Here is a 21,069-nt window from a genome sequence, read left to right as displayed (position 1 = left end):
TTATAATGTGTAATGTAGTGTAGTAATGTAGTGGAATTGGAGGGTAAACAAAAGTTTAGTGCAGACAAAGCATACATATTAATATTCATAACCAGCTGGAATGCTTACTCATCATTTTTTACATTACAAACACAATCTAAAGTGTAATGTTAGACTAATCAGATGCTATAAGATTTCATCGAAGGATTTAATTGATCGATTTCAAGCGAAAAATAAACAAATCTACACTATACGGCCAAACGTATGTCCACACCTGACCATCAGACGTATCTGAGATTGTTGGAAATCCCATTCCAAAGCCATGGGCATTAATATGGACTTGTCCTCTCCTTTGCATACGTCTGAGAAGTCTTTCCACTAGATGTTGGAGCGTGGCTGTGGGGATTTGTGTTCATTCAGCTACAAGAGCATTAGTGAGGTCAGGCGCTGATGTTGGGTAAGGAGTCTCCAGTTCCAGTTCATCCCAAAGGTGTTCAGTGGGGTTGAGGTCAGGGCTCTGTGCAGGACACTCGAGGTCTTCCACTCCAACCTTCACACACCATGTCTTCATGGAGCTCGCTTTGTGCACAGGGGCATTGTCATGCTGGAACAAGAAAGGCCCTTCCCCAATCTGCTGCCACAAATATGGAAGCATAAAAATTCTTTAAAATGCGTTAATATTAACATTACCCTTCACTGGACCTAAGGGGCTCAAATCCTGATACCCAGACCATTATCTCTCCTCCAGTATCCATTTCAGTCTCCTGGAACCCAACAAACCCAGATTTGTCCATCAGACTGCCAGATAGTGAAGCGTGATTCATCACTCCAGTGCTTTACACCACTCCAGCTGAAGCTTGGCATTGTGCATAGTGTTCTCAGGCTTGTGTGCAGCTGCTCGGGAATGGAAACTCATTTCATGAGGCTCCTGACACATGGTTCTTGTGGTGATGTTGCTTCCAGAGGCAGTTTTAAAATCTGTAGCGAGCACTCAGTGGCACTGCTTTGTAAGTTTGCGTGGTCTGTCGCTTTGTGGCTGAGCTGTTGTTGAGACTTCTATTTCACATGAAATTTCTTGAACTGACTTGTGGCATCCTGTGACACTGCCACGTCACTCAGCGCTTCAGTACGACCCGTTCTACTGCCAGGGTTTGTCTAATGTTATCTTTAATGTAAGATTTCTTCCTCATGTCGTCTCAGGGAGCTTTTCCTTGCCAATGTCACCTCTGGCTTGCTCATTAGGGATACATTTATAAATTTAAAATTTATATCCTGAATTTATATATTTCTGTAAAGCTGCTTTGTGACAATGTCCATTATTAAAAGTGCTATACAAATAAAATTGAATTGAAGTGTTATCCAGAAAGGGCCGGGGTGGCTGCAGGCTTTCATTCCAACCAAGCAGGAATTAATAAATGAATGAATTAATTAATTAATCAGTTCAACTAAGTCTCCAACCAACTATTAAATGTGGATATTAAGATTACACCTATTAAGATTGTGCTTGGATTTAGAAATTGATAGAAATGGGTGTGGCTGAAACACATGAACTCAGTCATATAATGACTCATATCTTTATATTTTTTGGCCATATATTGTAGCTTTATTTAAAAAATAATAATACTAAAAAGGAAAGATGGCATTGAGCCGTTTGGGAATCAAAAGAGTCGACTCTTCGCCATGACTGGTTCTTTCCTGTGCAGTGTTTACGTTATCAGTGACCGTGGGCCTGTCACGTGACTGGTGCTGTGCGCATGCGCGGTGCACCGTAGCGCGCAGTGCAGGCTGGCTGCGGTCGGAGGTGTGAGAGCGCGCGGTGCAGTGCGGCGGCTGCTGATGGCCGGACTGGCGGAAAATCTGTAGCAGCGACGCAGTGGATTGTTTGCAGACTTGTACATGTGAACTGCTGTCGTGTCGGAAGGAAGATGTCTCGTCTCTGGATGGTGTGTGTTGGGCTGGTCCTCCTGTCTTGCCTTGGTCTGGTTCGCCTGCAAAATGAAAGTAAGTTTTGGTTTGGATTTTATTTACGCATTAAACAGGTTATGAAACATAAACAGCCAGTGGGTTCACCTCATATTATACACTATTATACACAAATCAGTGTAGTAAAGTAACCAAAATGTGAATTTCAGCCTTCAGTAACTGTAATCTGTCTCTATGTCCATGAAGCGTGGACGCTGTGAAAGATTGTTTGTTTGTTTGTTTGTTTGTTTGTTTGTCCCTTCAATAACAGTGTAATCTGTCTGTATGTCTATGAAGCATGGACACTATGAAAAATTGTTTGTTTGTGTTTGTCCCTTCAATAACAGAGTAATTTGTCTATATGTCCATAAAGCATGGACACTGTGAAAGTTTGTTTGTTTGTTTGTTTGTTTGTTTTTGTCCCTTCAATAACAGTGTAATCTGTCTATGTCCATGAAGCATGAGCACAATGAAAAATGTTTGTTTGTTTGTTTGTTTTTGTCCCTTCAGTAACAGTGTAATCTGTTTGTATGTCCATAAAGCATGGACACTGTGAAAGTTTGTTTGTTTGTGTGTTTGTTTGTTTGTTTGTGTTTGTCCACTGAAATTGTACAGTAGTCCTTTTTATCCTGAGTTTGAAAATCAACATCAGTGTGTTGCAAAACCTGCAGTTCAGTGTCTGTTGGAAAATGTGGTTCAGCACCACTCATAGGAAGACTTTTCTATTTCACTTTGGTTTGAGGCTCATTTCAGAGGAACATAAATCTTCACGCAGGGCTGTAACGTTCCGTGCAAGCGAGGTGTCTCTGAGGATGTAAGAGGTAAAAAGCAGCAGATATTTCGAAATGGTGGGTGAAGGAATAGCTGTTGCCAGATTAGCTCATTTGTTTCATGAGGTTTCAGAGTTTCCTCATTTCATTGCACGCCTAACAGCAGAGATGTCATTAATGTTCTCCATCACTGTTGAAGTGTCTCGTCTCTGGACAGGAGGAACCCTTCATTCCTGACGGAATGTGCTCGCCAAAACGATCGTCTTTTCAGTCTTGGGTTTGATGATGTACAGCTGATTACATCTTTTTACATGAGTGACAAAACCCGACCCTGTGATTTTAACTCTACTGCTGAAGATGACCAGGAAAATGACCAGGAGACGCCTTTTTTTCTTCAGCGGTCTGGTTTCGGTGATCCTGTGCATACTGTAGCCTCAGATTCCTGTTCAGGAGTGGAACACGAATGCGGTCTTCTGCTGTTGTAGCCCATCAGCCTCGTGGTTCGGGATGCTGTGTGTCTTGAGATGCTTTTCTGCTCGCCACGGTTGTAAAGAGTGGTTATCTGAGTTACTATAGCCTTCCTGTCAGCTCAAACCAGTCTCCTCTAACCTCTCTTATCTGCAAGGCGTTTCCACCCATAGAACTGTCACTCCCTGGATGTTTTTTGTTTTTCGCACCATTGCGTGTAAACTCTGGAGACTGTTGTTTGAGAAAATACCAGAAGATCAGCGGTATTTGCAATAAATACCACTGTTATACAGCCATCTTCCTTTGTGTTTTCTGGCCTTATAAACCTTATGCACCTAGCAGTGTGTGACTACAGTCAGAGCTACAGGTAGCATACACACCACTATGGCAACAAACCACTAACCACACATTACACACTGCTACTGTTGTGGCTGCATGCCTTTAGCCAGTGTTTGAAGTGTTTGTTTCATAATTACAGATGCAAAGAAAATTTGCATTTATTCACTTCATTGTAATAATCAATAAGAGAAAGAAAGAGTCTTTACTTCTTTGTTGATGTGTTACTTAATATTTGGCTTCTGGTTGCTAGATTGGTGTTCTTGTAAATTCAGTAAACATTGAATTTAACGGCCGTTCTACTTAAGCAGTGGCAGGATGGGGTGATGGGTTGCTAATGCAGTCATTGCTAGCACTCGAGCTAGCACTCGTGCTGCTAGCTTCGGGTTACCGGTAAATCCAAAACTTGTTCATAAAGAAGCTTGTGGCACTTGTGGTTAAGTGGGTGTCCCTTTGCTATATCACACACTGTTCTCAGTTTAGTCTGCTAAAATAGCTGGATTTCTGTTAATGCACAGCACCAGGGCTTTCATTGGTTTATCTCCATGTCACATACTTCATCTTTCACCATGTACTGAGTGGTTTACCAAGCAATGCCTACAAGACAAGCCACAGGAAGCTCAATATGGGGACCTGCTATGTTCTCATTATCTCTACACTAATGAAGGAAGGAGTGTCAGGTTTGCACATCAAGTGCTCTGACCGTGAGACCGTAACACTTACATCCAGGAACAAGCCCAAAATAGATAGATAGATAGTTTTTGTTAGTTGTGGTCAGCAATGCCATGTTTTTTTGTGTGTTTGAGAGCCATCAGGTATGATAAAGCTCCAGGATTTTCCTAAGTACAGATGGCATGACTGTATTGGAGTAACAAACTTGTTTGGGTAAAAAAAAAAAATGAATGGATAGATGGAAATGCTCTTTAATTGGTATTTTGAAAATGTCAGGGCCTATCAGATGGTACACCATGACTAATTGTTAAACTGTGACACTGTAACAATCTGGAGCTGACACCACAAACCCTGGAGGCTAATGTCTTCCAACAGAGCCCTCCTTATAGTTCACTGATTAGCAACCTTCCCTGTTTATCATCAGAGGAGCTACGTTATGTGTAAAGCGGCACTCAGGAGATTCAAGCGCGCTGATAATCACCTAGAAGCTGAACCTCCATGTTCAACTCCAGTGACAGGAACACCTGAAGACAAGTCTGGATCAGCCTCTGTGAGCTCACAGACACCATTGAGAGGCTTTAAAGTTGCCATGGAAGACACTCTTACAATGGCCTGATAGCACTACGCAGCACAGCACTGTATTCACACAGCACCTTCACTATGACTCGGTGCAAAGAACTTCAAACCATCCAAACCGGTGCTATGTCCATGCCATATTTAGACAACAGGCCTATATTTTCCCCCCACCAAAGAGCAGGCCACTGGGGACACATTAACCTTCACACTCATTGGCCTCACGGTCAACTCTGAAATATCAGTCATTACAGGTTACAGGCATGAGGTTGCACAGCACTCTCTTTTCACAGAAGGTCCTCAGGTGGCCCCATCCACAGTTAGCCTCACTGAGAACAACTCCACTAATGGTGCAGCTGATGCACTATCAAATGGTCTCTGCATCCAGAAGGAGTCCTAGATCTGAGAAAGGGTTGACGAGATACAAGTGTGTCTCCTTGCTGATGGTTCTCCCTGGTTGGAACCCTCTGGTGGAATCTGTTCAGAGAAACTGCTATACATTGACAAGCACTACTATCTGCCACAGTTCTCCAAGAGCATGGCATGGGCTCTCTCCTGTGTCCTGTAGTCACTTATCCCTATCCTTATAAGCCTATGCAGGATGTGAAATGGGTGTCGCTGAAAAATAGTGCTGGCGGTCAGCAAAAAAAGAGCAGGAAAACTACACGTCCTGGTGATAAGCCTGCCGTGTATGTGCTGGCTAAATGATTCTGGGGTGACCTTTATCTGCCCAAGGTCAAATCACTGGGTTTTTAAATGAATGGATTGACCATGTAGCACCTTTCTAGTCAGTCCTTAGGTGAGTGTTGTAAAATTGTTATCCAGGTATTATAGCATTTGGGTATTAGGAGAGGTAAAATAGGATGCTAGTTACGTAAGTAACTGAACTCTTGATGTGAAATCCTGGATAATTGTCAGGATTCCCAACCCAGTGAGAATTCAGGGAGAAGGTTGTATGGAACGTTGGCTGTATGACAGCAGTAAGTGTTACAAAGACTGTGTGATGTCACTTCATGACTTTACTGGACGTAAAACAAGGAGGTGTCCGAGTGATTTGAAGTATATTTTAAGTGTATTTGAGGCCTAACAAGAAGGACTAGACTAGGCAGCGGAGGCATCGTCATCGACACCATTGCCGTCGGGTTCTACTTGTTTTCTGAAATCCGACTGCTTCTCGTATGAATCGGAACTGAGCAACAAAGCCTCATTCTTTGCAGTGCAAAGCAGCACAGTTTCCCATGGTGAGCTGTAGCCTTTCAGCTGTGAAACCTCTCTCATAGGCCATGAATGTGGGCTTAAATAAATTTAGAGTTGACGTTAGTTTTGGAGACTGGCGTTGAGGCTTTATATCAGTTTATTAAGTATTGGCTCTTTTCAGAATGAAACAGTTGGAACGTCAGTGAGGTACGTGTGAAGTCACACCTCTTGGGCATGTCCTAATCCAACACCATATGAAGACATGTTTAACTGTTACTTTTAATTCTTTTGCATTTTTGTTTTTTGATATTATTCTCAGAATGTATAAAGTAGCAATAGTCAGTGTTTATTTCTTACTTGTGTAAGTAACATACAAATATGTAGAACATGATTAAAAAAAAAATGGTTTAAACCTCAGCACAAGTGTATTATGTGGCTGATGATAACATCGTTTGGAAAACGGTGTTATTATCCAGAATGCTTGTTTGTGTTTGGATTGGCCTCCTTTCAGTTCACTTCCCACTTCACGATGCCCCCTTTCACTCCGCCCACATCTCAGTGTGAAATCGGACGTGCCCAGCGCAGCCAGATAATTTTTTTGCGAGCAGAAAATCACGCTGTGCTTTGAAAAAAAAACTTAACGACAGGACAACGAAGACACTCGTGAACGTCTTCATAAATCATTATGAGCTGAGTTTTTGTGTTTATAGAGTTGTAATTCGGCTAATCCAGCAGTCGAATGTTCATGTCGTGACAGTCCTTGTCAAGTTTTGCCAGATCTTACACTTAAGTGTCAGAGATGATCACAAGCGTATGAACTTTTTAATAACCCGTAAGATATTTCTCTTTCCTAGTCAGCTAAAATTCCCCTGTAAACTTTTCAGGAGATGCTGTAGCAGAGAGGTTTAATGGCTTCTGCATTTTTTTTTCTGTGAAAACACTATTTTATTCTCTAGGAAAAGAAAACTTAGGCTGTGTTTTAGGAGACAGGAGGGCTCATATCTAGTCAATGGGCGGCTGTGAGTGTGAGAGAAATTCAGGCTAATATAATTGTCGTACTGATATAGGTCAGGAGTTGTCTGGGTGGACAGATTTCTGTAATCCTGCACATTCTTGGCGTGAATGGAACTTCCTTTTAGCTGGGGCTGTTAGAACGGTTTGTTTGGCAACTTCACCCTGCATTTCAGTTTTGGCCAAAAGCTGATTGCAAAATGAGAGATTTGTTCTAGTTTTAAAGAACTGCAATATATAATGTTGAATGATTGGGCTTGTGTGGGTTTAATGTCATAAAAACTTCCCATATAATACATTATAATATTTTAAAAAGCGTATTAAAGAACAAATATACATGGAGAAAAAGACAACAGAGAAAACTATGTCTATTTATCTGTTACATATAAATACAGTTCTGTGCAAAAGTCTTAGGCACGTGCAAAGAAACGCTGTAGAGCAAAGACGCCTTCACAAGTAATGAAATTAAATGTTTCTACATTTAAAAAAAATACTATAAAGAGCAGTAAACAGTAATAAATGAAACAAAGTCAATATTTAATGTGACGATCCTTCACTTTAAAATAAAGCAGTATCTGAGGTGCAGTGTGTGCAGTTTTATAAGGAAATGAGCTGGAAGTGTTACTGAGCATCTTGCAGAAGCAGCCACAGTTCTTCTGGAGACTTTGACTGTCGACTCGCTTCTTATTTCTGCAGCGAAACCCAGCAGCCTTCATTATGTTTTTATCTGAAAAGTGTCTCTTATGGAATCTGCTGCTTTCTTTACTGACATACAAACATTTTTCTGTAACATTTCATTTTGTGCTGGAAAACTAATGTTTGGAATCTAAAATGTTTTTGTTCTGAATCAATAATGTAGAAGTCAGAAAATAAACATCTATAACAAAGTTTGTACTAAAATAGAAAATAGTGTGCCTAAGACTAAGACAGTACTGTGTGTGTGTGTGTGTTTGCATTTGGTAGCTGTTCATGGGAGCTCTCACTATGAGGTCCAGAGAGGTGTTGATGTAAGTGAAGGAGGCCATCATTAGGCTGAAAAAACAAAACAGACCCATCAGAGAGACAGCAGAAACTTTAGGATCGGCAAATCTACTATTTGGTACATTCTCAAAAAGAAGAAATGCACAATGAACGAATGTACAAAATCATCACTGTCCAAATACTTATGGACCTGACTCTGTGTGTGTGTGTGTGTGTGTGTGTGTGTGTGTGTGTATATTTTTTTATTTTTAGTTATAGTTAAAATTTACTAGAATCAGGTGCTTTGATGATGAACTGTTATATTTAATCAAAAAAATTTTGAATTATATATATATATATATATATATATATATATATATATATATATATATATATATATATATATATATAAAACAGTTTATATATTAAATATACAGTTTATATATTAAATATATATATAAAACAGTTTATCAAACCTGTTAGACATCATGCAAGGTGTGTTATGAAAATGAGATTAAAAAGTGTCTGTGTGTGTCCGTGTGTGTGTGTGTCCGTGTGTGTGTGTGTCCGTGTGTGTGTGTGTCCGTGTGTGTGTGTGTCCGTGTGTGTCCCAGACCCAGTGGTGTTTATTCTCGGAATGTTCCAGAATGTGAGTATACCTGTGAATGGAAGTGTGGAAGTGAACGTGTCCCGAATCCCAGCTGAAGTGGCCTTCGTCACACTGCAGTTTCACACTCAGCACCGCAATGCCACCACCTCATACACAAGAGTAAGAGTCTCTCACACACACACACACACACACACACACACATGCCCTGTTAAACATTTACATACACAAACCACACACACACACACACACACACACACACATTAATGTTTGTCCAGTAGGAAATGAGTAAACATGTCCATGTAAACATTAATGAGTCTATTGTTTCATGGTTGTTTACTTCTTACTGTAGTGATGGTAGATTACTGAATACTGACCTCCATCATGTACGTACAAATTAAAGCTTGTAACCTGAGTGCCACAAATTAATGCTGCATTTGACTAAATGTCGTAACTCCCACTTTCTGATCTCAGACAAGGAAAAATCAAAGAAAACCCCCTCAAGTCGGAATTCCTCCTCCTGTATGAATTTCATAAATATATAAAGATGATCTACACGAGTTATTTCTGAGTGAACAGTGTTAACATTACATAGAAGTAACATATAAGACAGGTCAACTGTCTTGTTCGTCTTTGCTCATAAAATGTATCTATCACCATCTTGTTAGTAAATTTCGGCTAAAATCAACATAATTACGTTAGAAATCTAAACTTACAAAACTGCAAAAAGTTAAAGTTGAGTTTTATCAAGCATTAAATTATGCAAATGTGTACTGTTGAGTGTGCGCCGCCATATTGTTGTGACGTCAAGTGTGTTGAATTCGAACTAGGTGAACATTCTCCGAGTTCCCGAGTAGGAATTCCATTGCATTACAGTTTTCCACAGCCGAAGTTGGGTTTTCCGAGTAAAATGGATTGGAGCAAAAGTTCTTGTGAGCAAAGCACTTACCCAGGACATGATGGGACATTAATTGTTTATAAAATGATATTGCGACACCTTAGAGTTATTTAGACTCCTTCCGCACCAGAACACACCGTCAGATCGTCTGACACTCACCTGCTTGCTGTGTTTTCATCTAGACTCCATACTATAGGAGACAGTGCTTTTAGTATCGCTACCCTAAAGCTGTGAAACTGTCTTCCTCTCGATCTCCGTGCCTGCATCTCCCTTCCCCATTTTAAAACTCAGCTAAAAACCTGTCTTGCTTTTGCACTCACCCAATGACTCTTTGCACTCATGTCTTATTGTGTCCCTTACAATATCATTAGCTAACTGTTCTGTGTTGTAGTTTTATATATACATTGTTCTTTGTTTTTTTTTTGTTTTTTTATCATTCTGACTGTTTTATTCATTCTGGTGTTCATGTCTGTGGTTCGTGTGTGTTTGGTTCAGGTACCAGCGTATGGTTCGTCAGTCACCACAGTTGATTCCGGGCTGCTGTTTCCTCTTTTGCCAGCTCAGTCGACTCTCTCGTGCTTCCTGCTGGCTCCGAGCGGTGACTCCGTTGCTGGAATTGGAGTTATACTGCCCTACTCAAGCACTGGTATATCAGCTCATTCTTCTCTCTCTCTCAGGTTGTGTATAGAGAAGTGTGTTAACCTCATACAACATTGTGTAAGGATCAGTTTCACTGCAATGGGGGTGAATACTTATGCAATCACAACTTATATATTTATTTGTAAATATGTGTATACACATATATATGTACAGTACTGTGCAAAAGTTTTAGACACCCTGTTTTTTTTTTTTTTTTTTTTTTTTTTTTTTTTTAGTACAAACTTTGTTATAGATGTTTATTTTCCGACTTCTACATTATTGATTCAGTACAAAAACATTTTAGATTCCAAACATTAGTTTTCCAGCACAGAATGAAACGTTACAGAAAAATGTTTGTATGTCAGTAAAGAAAGCAGCAGATTCCATAAGAGACACTTTTCAGATAAAAACATAATGAAGGCTGCTGGGTTTCGCTGCAGAAATAAGAAGCGAGTCGACAGTCAAAGTCTCCAGAAGAACTGTGGCTGCTTCTGCAAGATGCTCAGTAACACTTCCAGCTCATTTCCTTATAAAACTGCACACACTGCACCTCAGATACTGTTTTTATTTTTAAAGTGAAGGATCGTCACACCAAATACTGTCTTTGTTCCATTTATTACTGTTTACTGCTCTTTATAGGATTTTTTTTTAATGTAGAAACATTTAATTTCATTATTTTTGAAGGCATCTTTGCTCAAAGTTCATTTCACATCCAGGTTGTATCACTACAAAAGGAGGAAAATCTCAAGGGGGTGGATACTTATGCAAGACACTGTAAGATAGCAATTAAAGCGTTAATGCTGAATAGTTTTGGCCACAGGAGAGATGTATATCAGTCATGCCAGTCCTGTTGGTTGTTCAGAAACCATCCCATTCTAACTAACTGTGATGAGGTAAATAAAACGCAAGAAAAGGGCTCCCAAGGTGAGTTTATAAAAGAAGGAAAACTACAGGTTAATTGCTGATTCAACACATAATGTTCTTTATAGAAGATATGGTTTGCAGTGTTTTTGGAGGCTGCACAAAATTGTCCAGGAGCAAGTGGCAGAGTCTCGTGATAACGCAGATTTGTTGGACAGGGTGGCCATGTTTACTCATTTTAAACATGTTTACTCATTTTAATTCGCTAGACTCAATTTTCAGAAAAGAAAATACATATTCGTCTTCACTTATTCCTGAGTTGTTGTTTTGTGCTGTGTGCAGACCCTGTCCCTGGGGCCTGCAATCTGGAGTTCCCACTGGAGATCGATCCAAACATCTACCTGCTCTATAACCTTTATGAGACCGTCATTCGCTTCGCTCCTGCTAACATCGGATATGCGAGGTATTAATCCCGACCCCTGTCTCGTTATCTTTCAGTGTATGTTTTTAGTGGCTAGTTTGTCTGTATGTTCTCTTAAAAGCTTTAAAAGTGCCATTCTAAATTTAAAAACATTCCAGTTTTCATTTAAACCAATTTTAATTAATTTTTTTTCTTAAATTGACATTCCTGTTATTCAAGCCTTGTACAATCCTCATACGGTGGGAAGAAATTTTGACCCTCCAGCAATATATATGGGATTATATTTATCGCATAACTTACAAATAAATAACAAATGTTCCAGAAAAATAAAACACGATCCACAGATAAGTGATTCACAGATATACAGTGAGATCATTTTATATAAATAAATAAAATGAGCAGATTATATTCTCAGCCAATCAGCAGCAATCAGTCCAGGGAGGGACTTCAGCCTAACATCTCGAATAAGTTTAGGAAACTTTTCACGTTTGTGAAATTAAAAGCCAATAAAAAGAAAAGAAAATGTTTTATCACCTGATGATGGACTCCAGAAAAAAACGTATGGAGGACTAAAGTGCTCAAAACTAAAATAAATGAATTAAATATGTAAATAAACTGTAGACGTTCCTCGCTGGCGCTTGTTGATTTGGTTGAGCGTATATCTGCTGTGATTGGTTGGAGTAATGTAGGAGTTAGTGGACAGTTGTCTCGCTGTCTGATTAGCAGATCGAGTGAAAAACCGCACGTGTGTGGACTGAGCTGCTGGAGTCGATATGAGAATGCTTCAGTAATGCACAAACTAAATGCAGGCCGTTCCACAAATGCCACATGATGCAGGACAGAGCGATCTACAAACACAAATACAGCTGATTCTACAGATAAACAACCGGGAAGTGAGGTTTTGTGTTTCAAAAAAATAGTTGTGAACCAAATACTTATTTGTTAATTACAGAAAATACACTATATGGCCAAAAGTATGTGCACCCCTGACCATCACATCACCCATCTGTGCTTGTTGAACATCACATTCCAGATTTATTCCCTCTGTGTTTGCTGTTATAATGAGCTCCACTCTTCTGGGAAGCTTTCCACTAGATGTTGGAGCGTGGCTGTGGGGCTTTGTGTTCATTCAGCTACAAGAGCATTAGTGAGGTCAGGCGCTGATGTTGGGATGTCGAGGAGGTCTGGGGTTCAGTCGGTGTTCCAGTTCATCCCAAAGGTGTTCAGTGGGGTTGAGGTCAGGGCTCTGTGCAGGACACTCGAGTTCTTCCACTCCAACCTTCACACACCATGTCTTCATGGAGCTCGCTTTGTGCACAGGGGCATTGTCATGCTGGAGCAGGTTTCAGCCTCTTAGTTCCAGTGAAGGGAAACTGTAAAGCTACAGCACACAGAGACATTGTATACAGTTGTGTGTTTGTGTGTTTGGCAACAGCTGTATGTGTTGAAGACCCGTATATGGGTGCGATAGTCAGGTGTCCACATACTTTTGGCCATATAGTGTATCTGTACATCTCATTTTATTTGTTTGTGGATCTCATTTCTGAATCACTTACTGTTTATTTGTGGATCTTGTTTTATTTTTATGGAACTTGTATTATTTATTTATTTATTAACTTTTAAGTAAGTGATGCATCGAATATACCTCCATAGAATTATGGTGCAAAATATAAACAATACACGGCTCTGTCCACACAAATACAAGCACAAATCTGAAATAAAATATGATGAGCAGCTGGTGGTTTCACTGCTGGAATGTAAATAATGGCCTTATCATTTCACCCGATCTATCACTTCCTGTTCTTCCTGTTTTATTTTCTACCTGTTATTATTATTCAATCGACTTTGTTCCCTTTTGTGCCGGAATCAGAGGGGTCTCTCCCCCAGCGTGCGATGTGGAAACAGACTTAAGTAGTCGCTGGCGTTTAGAGTATGATGTGTACCAGTACTTCCTTCCTGAGAACGACCTATCGGAGCAGAGTCTGCTCATTGGCATGGAGACGGTTGCCAGGGTGCCAGGCATGGTGGAAAATGGTAGAAAGGTCAGTGTATGGTGAAAGTGAAAGGTCTCAAATACACACCTCAGACACTGGTACCATTAAGACTTTGCACACTTTAAATTATTGATGCAAACGTTACTATTTTACACATGATAATATACTATAATATAATATGATATAATATAATATAATATCATATAATATCATATAATATCATATAATATAATATAATATAATATAATATAACATAACATAACATAACATAACATAACAACATAACATAATATAATATGCCAAGTTGATTCTGCATAAAAGTCTATTCATAAAAATTAAATAAAAAGTCTAAACTCATTGTCATTTACACTTTTCAAATTTTCAAAATGTTTAAAAAAAGTTAATTTTAAAATTAATTTCACTTTAGTTAAATTGAGCATCTAATCCTATTCTAGCTCAGACACAGAACACCATAAACTCTGCAGTTTTTATATAATTATTTATCGAGCACTAATTTAAAAAGCTTTTATCTTTTTGCGAGATTGTAAAATTTAAATATATTTGAATATCGTGTTGATTATTTTTGCTCCTATCACAGTGTTAATGATATACCTCATTACTGACTCACAGTCGCTATTGACTCAGTCACGGCTGAAGAGTTGCGCGTGATTGTTGCTGCTGCTTTTCGATAAATGAACTTTTTGTGCATTTGTAATGGATTCACATTGTCAGTTTTCTTGTAGTGTTCTGGTGCTTAAATCTTCTATCTCCTTGTGTTCTAGCTGATGACGTTATCCTCTCAAGATAAAACCGTGGTGTCGTTTAACTCCATCCCGGGCCAGGGAGTAATCTACTCCGTCATCGTGAGAGACCCCGTCCAGAACAGCTCGGCTTCATACGTACCTGTGCACACCTACGCCTGCAGCTTCACGTCCACTTTAGACGGCTGCGCCACGCTAGGTGATTAGTCAGCTTTCTAGATTTGTAATCTCTACATTTGAACATTTTATGATGTCAGTAACATATGTGTATATAAGTGACTGCAAACCAAAGGAGTATAACTTACTAGTCCAGTGGGAAGTGTTGTGCTGTTTTGGGGAAAATAATCCACCAAGCAGAAGAGCCTGGTTTATATTTGACGCATGATGTTGCGTAGCAGCGGTGCGATCAGCATTGTTAATCTGAAAGATTTAAAAGTGACATTCACTAGACGGCACGTCAGAACCAAAACATCCCTGACTATCAGAACTGTAAAACGTTTAGCGATGTCATGCACGGCGGTGTTAAATACACTGACGAGCTCTGTCTCTTTTAAACTTTGCACCGTTGTCGTGATTGTTGTCATGAGCTACATCTCAAACTGAGAACTCTGACCTTATATTCAAAACTATAGAAAATCCAGAAGCCTGGTACTCAAAATAGACCTTTCACTGGTTTCTAAAATTCAGCACTAACACTAAAGCTGGTTAGTGTTAAACTCAATAACAGAATACATAGAATAGTGCATAAGTCCGCTAGTTTGCTTAGCGGCGGTAGATTGACGGGGAAATTTGGCCATTTTTATTGCGTACAGTAGTGCAGCGTGTCAGGATGGTCTAAAAGACTAAAGTAACGTGCACTCTTCATTTAAATGTGGCTTGTCTGAATGAACTCGTATTAGCACGCAAATTGTTTTCAAGGTTTCTAATAAATGAATGAAACAAAAGTGGAGATTGTGAGCTTCTGTCGTGACCCCGTGTGTAAATCAGGCGACCCTACGTCAGGCCCCGACCCCTAGTCTGGGAACTCCTAACTGTCTAACATGTTTTTGGACTCAGATTTACCATACGCCTGCTTTATTGTCTTTGCCTGTGTTTTTATTCTAAAGTTTAATGTTTTTTTTTTCCCCCCAGGGAGAACATCCACCAAAGTTTTTTTCACCATTACAGGACTTGCAGGACTTCTTGCATGTTTCTTAGGGCATCGTTTTTTCAAATGTGGTAAGTGTAGGTCTTAAATCAATTACTTTGCCTTTTCAGAACCTTTTTTTTTTTTCAGGTCAGGACTGACAAAAATAAACAGGCGACAGTTTAATTTAAAGTCTTTCCCACATTTGTTTTTGTTATTGATGGTGTGGGAATAAGATGGCCTGCTGTCCTGTATCATGTTGATCATGTCTGTGAGATTGATTAGAGCTTGTAAGAGGTGGTTTGTGGGTCTTTATGTGCTGCGACGGCTGTAATCATGCTTCAAGCACATGTTGTTCCTTCAAGCACATGTTCAGTAATCAGTTTTTTTGCATGGGGTAATACTAATAAACTTGACCTAGAAGAAGCTAATGCACCACTCTCTCCTTGTACTCGAATTACTGATCCAATTTCCACCTCCATCTTTCCCTCAGAGCTCTTCTGTTTGGGCTTTGGCTTTGGAGCTTTCTTCTTCTTTGTGCTGATCACGAGAACCACCACGCTGGATTATAACAGTAAGTTCAATTAAAAAAAAAGAAAAAAAACTTGTTTTTTTTTTTTTTTTTTGGTTCAAGCTGCCAGTCATGTGTGGTGTGACTGTGAGATGATGTGGTTCTTTTTTTTTTTTTTTTTTCTTTTTCCTTTTTTGGGTGTAATGAGCATGGCTGCAATCATGTGAGAGAGAGAGAGAGAGAGAGAGAGAGAGAGAGGCCAAGTAGTTGAGTACTCTAACCTTCTATAGAGAAATTCAAACTTCATCTGATGATTATACTCAGCCTCAGTGATATCAATCCAAGAGGAAGGATTGCTTCTTCAAATGAAATTGTGGGGAAAAAAAAGTTGAAATGAAATGAAGACTGCAATGTTTCAGGTTCTGTTTTTGTAGTTTGTGTGTTCTGTTGTTGATTTCTTCTCCCATGTGCCAGTTCAGTCCCGCGTCAGATGAGTCATTCTCAGTTCACAGGCATGAGGGCAGATTAGTGGAGGTTGCTGATGGGTTGGGTCCTGCTGGTTTCCTCTCCTGTTATGTAGAAACTCAGAAGAATTGATTATATACGGTCCCCTCCGAAAGTATTGGAACAGCAAGGCCAGTTCTATTGTTTTTGCTATACACGGAAGACATTTGGGTTTGAGATGATAGATCAGAATTTCAGCTTTCATTTCCTGATATTTACATCTAGATGTGTTAGACAACTTAGAACATGGCACCTTTGGTGGCAGAACACCTACTTTTTTAGGTGAGCAAAAGTATTGGAACAGATAGTCTGAAAGTAAATAACACTTAATATTTGGTAGCATATCCCTTGCTTGCAATAACTGCATCAAGCCAACGACCCACTGACATCATCAAACTGCTTCATTCTTCTTTTGTGAGGCTTGTAGTGGAAGCTACACCCTTTGATGGCATTTAGCGTACACTAGATGGCGTTTCTTGTACTCTTGAAGGTGTAGGGTACTCTTGATGGCGTTTGGCGTACTCTTGATGGTGTAGGGTACTCTTGAAGGGGTAGGGTACTCCTGATGGCGTTTGGTGTATTCAGAGATTTATTTCAAACAGAGATTCACCCAGAAAGGAAAATCAGTTAAAACTTCATGTTCTAGAAATCAGAATCATTATGTAAACCTATGAAGTAAGGATGTTCACTCAGCCTACCTGATCAATATCTTGAATCAGTTCTTTAGAATGAAAATGCCTTCCTGGTGTCTAAATGAGTTTTTACTCTTGACTTGAGCGGAAATATTGGAGTACTTTTTTAAAAAAAAAGACGTGAAATGTGATGAGCAGATTTTTTTTATCATAGATGTTTATTTGGAATTTCAGAAAACATCGAACTGGAATGGTACATATACACAGCTGTATAGGAAGTCATTTTATTTCCTCAAAATTTTGTTTCCTGTCTGTAGTCCGATTGGCTCTGACGGCTCTAATAGGCGTTGTAGGGGGTGTGATCCTGGTGATGACTTGGTGGCGGTTCGGCTCGGTGATGGCCTGTGTCGTCGTCGCCGGCCTCATCCTCGGCTTTCTCATCTCATCCATCATCTTTTTCACACCACTTGGTAAGAAGCGACAAACGACAAAACATAGTTAATTGATGACTTTTGTGTAACACAGTTTTCTGCTCTGGATGACACGTGTACACTTCGTTAATGTCTTCTTACTCTATTTCTTTTTCCCTCCTAGGTGACCTCTCTGTGTTTCGTAATGATGTGGTGTTCTGGGTGACGTTCAGCTGCATTGTGCTGGTCGTGCCTCTGTTCTTCATCAGATGGCCAAGAGAGGTAATGATCAACATCCCACATATCTTCAGAAACAAACAGCAGTCTACATGGGCTCACTCAGGCTGGTTATTTATTTTACTGCAGCTTGGAGAGTCATGAATTTAAAAATTTGACTTTTACTGCATTGTGTTGTTGATGATGTTGATTATGTAGATGATGACATGCAACAGCACATTAGGGAACAATTAAGAAGCAAATAATAATTTAAAAAAAGCATTTGTATGTAAGAGATAAAGGCAAAGAGCTGGAATAGTAAGCACACTGCAAAAGATCTTAGATCTTGAATATAGTCAAAGTTATTTATATTTATATATACTGTATGGTATAAGATTACAATAAACCAAATATATGGTTTGTCTATTTCTAGACATTTTTATTCATTTGAAGCTTGAAATAGTCTTGTTCTATTGGCATATAATTTAGCTAATTTTAAGCATTTATTTCTAGAATTTAATTTAAGCCTTTTAATTACTAAAATTGTCTATAAATAGTCTTAATAATCTTATATTTTGTTTAGTTTAATCCTATAATAGGAAAATATATCATAATTTGACTACATTCAAGATATTTTTCACTTGATGTCATTAGACAGAGTTTAACTAAAGGGGTTTTTAATCTACATTTTTAAATAGAAAGCATTTCTAACAGTTATGGTGTTTTAAAAACCATTTCCTTTTACCATAGTACAATGATGAGCTGAATGAAGTGTATGTGTGTGTGTGTGTGTTGTAGGGTAATATAATAACATGCGGGTTGGTGGGAGCGTACATGGTCGTGCTGGCTGTGAACGCCTACACCTACACCAGCCTGTCCTACATCACGCTGGACGTCCTCAAGCGCTTCCTGAATGACGACTTCAGCAGAGCTTTCATATCCGTACCGCTGCAGAACATCGGTGAGATGATTTACGCTCCACACGCCGGCTCTCACGGCTCCACTGCACATAAATACCTATAAATAAGTTCTGTTAAAAAGTACGTACGTGCATTGTTACACAGAGTGTGAAATTCAGATAAATAAAATCCTGTGTGTGTGTGAATGGAGACAGCGAGGTTTTTTTTTTTTTTTTTTTAAATGCATGGTTGCAGTTTCTGATGCCGATTTTCTCTGTCTGTGTTTTAGACTTCATCCTGATCAGCGTGTGGGTGATTCTGGCGATGTCGGGCATCGTGCTGCAGCTGTACAGGGAGCGATCGCGGCCGTTCTTTCCACCGAGCCCGTACGTTCTGTGGTGCCAGGAGCGCGAGCGGCGCAAGACCAACGTGTTAGACCCGAGCCACCACACGCCGTCTCTGCCCGCCCGCTTACTCGCCCGCGTCCGCCAGCTCACTCGCCACCAGGAGCCTGCTGGGGAGCGCACACCCCTGCTCCTGTGACCTCCGACCTCTGACCAGTGTGACTGTCAGACCTGCTGCTGTCATCCACAGTGAGGGGTGACTTACAGAAGGATACAGAATACACAGACTCAGGACCCACTCTGTGTGACTTATTTACACACTTTACACACTCTGAAGACTTTTCAGCTATAGATTATCTCTAGCTGGTGACTACAATATGATTTGTTTAACAGCTCTTGAATGTTGAAGATGATGTTGATCATATGATGCGATATTAAATAATTAAATATGGGTTTAGAACCTGTTAAATACAGGGCTGATCTGATCCGACCCTAAACGAAGGTCATCTGAATGAACTGATACGAGACCTCGCAACCCGGAGTCGATCTTCCGCCACTTTAAAAGTCAGATTGTAATCTGAACTAGATCTGAAATAACTTTTATTCAAAAAAAAAAAAAGTTTATTTTCCACATTGAATATAAATGATTCCCTGAAGACCTCGATGTGATGACGAGCTTGAGCAATTTTTAAACTTTCATTAAAAGTCAAAGTGCAACATTATTAAGTATTTTAAAGATTTGGGACCATCGCTTTATTTTACGCACTCAGTTCAGAGATACGAACACTTGCAAGGCTTTTAGGAAGTCAAGTTTAAAACGGATGAATTGCAGAAGACTTTAAATAACAGAAAAAGCCTGAGCAAGCAAAACTCCAAGGAGGATGTAAACATTCAAATTTCCTTTTTTTTTTTAAGAAAAATAAACCCCAAAAAACCACAGTTCACTGGATACACAGCCGTCACAGCGCTCTCATGGTGTCTTGGTACAGTGTAATTCACTGAAAGGTTTGCTTTTAAGCCACGTGTGCTGTTGCTGTTGTTCTTCTTTACGATTCTCACGAAAGCTCCTGAAGGAAAATGATCCCATTTTAAGCGTGAACGTTTCCTTCTCAACCCAGCTGTCCTTCACCTGAGTTACAACCGATAATTACCACACCTGCAACTGCTGATTTATTGTTTCTGATATTTATCATTTGGCATGTTTTGAATTTTAGACTACTTTTTTTTTTGTTGTTGTTGAAGTTGAACAGAAAGATGTAGCATTTTACGTGGAAGATACCGTGGTGTGTTTGGGACTCATTTCTGCTCTGTGTGCGTTTTGCACCTCCAGAGAAATGTGGAAATTATTAGGAGGGTATTTTATAGGTTTGGGATTCATGACCACTTTCTAACCACCTGCTGAAATTAAATAAGCACTTATTTGAAGAAAACACTGATGGGTTAATGCGTGTACCGTTTTTCTGTTCCCTTCCAGTGGTCATGTGGGTGGTTTGTAGGTAAACGCCCCCGACTCGAGTCCCGTTAGAGGATTGGGTTCGAGTGCCAGTTCCTTGTCTCAGGGCTTTAGTAACTACGGCGAGCGCGCTGTCTCCGTCTGCACTGTCCCGTGTAGCTTCTTATACGAGTCGCAATAATGTCTAAAATTCTATTTTAAAACTGCTTTGCACATTATGGCTGTTATTTATGTCTTTGCAAAATGTTTGACATGAAATTTATTTTGTAATAGCTAAAGATAATAAAGTTGTTTTGTGTAATAGTATTAATATGATTATTGTATCACTCTGTGCTGCAGTACTTGTGTTTATGAGACGAGTTGTGGATCAAACTCTGCTCCTGGACCAGATGTTAATCGCGCTGTATGTACTTTATAAATAAAGTTATAATTTATTAATCTTTCTGTAGCTGTGAGTGATGAGGTTTAATTAGAGCTATGAAATCATCATCATCCTACCTTTTCATTCGGTTCTTACTCTAATACGCTCTCATAGAGGAACTGCACTCTTTCTTTACTCTCTTTCTTTCTTTCCTTTTAGTAAGGCCCTAGCAACCACCTGTAACACCTTAGCTACACCCTAGCAACCACCTCAACACCTTAGCTACACCCTAGCAACCACCTGCAACACCTTAGCTACACCCAAGCACCCACGTGTAACACCAGTTGGTTTGGTTTTGATCAAATTTTTAGCTTTTAACCTGTTTAAGTTAAAAGTTTGAATTTTTGTAATAGACCCCCATCCTCTGTCTCTTTCCCACCTCTTCTTCACCTCCTCCTTTCTTTCCTTCTTTCATTACTCTTTCTTTTACACTCTTCCTTATTT

General features: G+C 39.6%; 1 protein-coding gene across 1 annotated transcript; it reads left to right on the top strand.

The window, feature by feature from the left end:
• Positions 1-1,727: 1,727 nt before the first annotated feature.
• On the top strand, positions 1,728-20,642 carry tm7sf3 (transmembrane 7 superfamily member 3). Its single transcript, XM_026918860.3, has 12 exons — positions 1,728-1,980; positions 8,543-8,697; positions 9,929-10,079; positions 11,276-11,396; positions 13,225-13,396; positions 14,131-14,308; positions 15,241-15,327; positions 15,729-15,809; positions 17,200-17,352; positions 17,477-17,574; positions 18,307-18,469; positions 18,697-20,642. Exons 1-12 carry the CDS (start codon positions 1,905-1,907, stop codon positions 18,948-18,950), a joined length of 1,689 nt encoding a protein of 562 aa, XP_026774661.1. The 5' UTR covers positions 1,728-1,904; the 3' UTR covers positions 18,951-20,642.
• Positions 20,643-21,069: the final 427 nt, after the last annotated feature.

The sequence above is a fragment of the Pangasianodon hypophthalmus genome, chromosome 9, assembly GCF_027358585.1.
Source record: "Pangasianodon hypophthalmus isolate fPanHyp1 chromosome 9, fPanHyp1.pri, whole genome shotgun sequence".
In the NCBI taxonomy this organism is placed as follows: domain Eukaryota; kingdom Metazoa; phylum Chordata; class Actinopteri; order Siluriformes; family Pangasiidae; genus Pangasianodon; species Pangasianodon hypophthalmus.
This window is presented reverse-complemented; position numbering and strand designations above follow the sequence as displayed.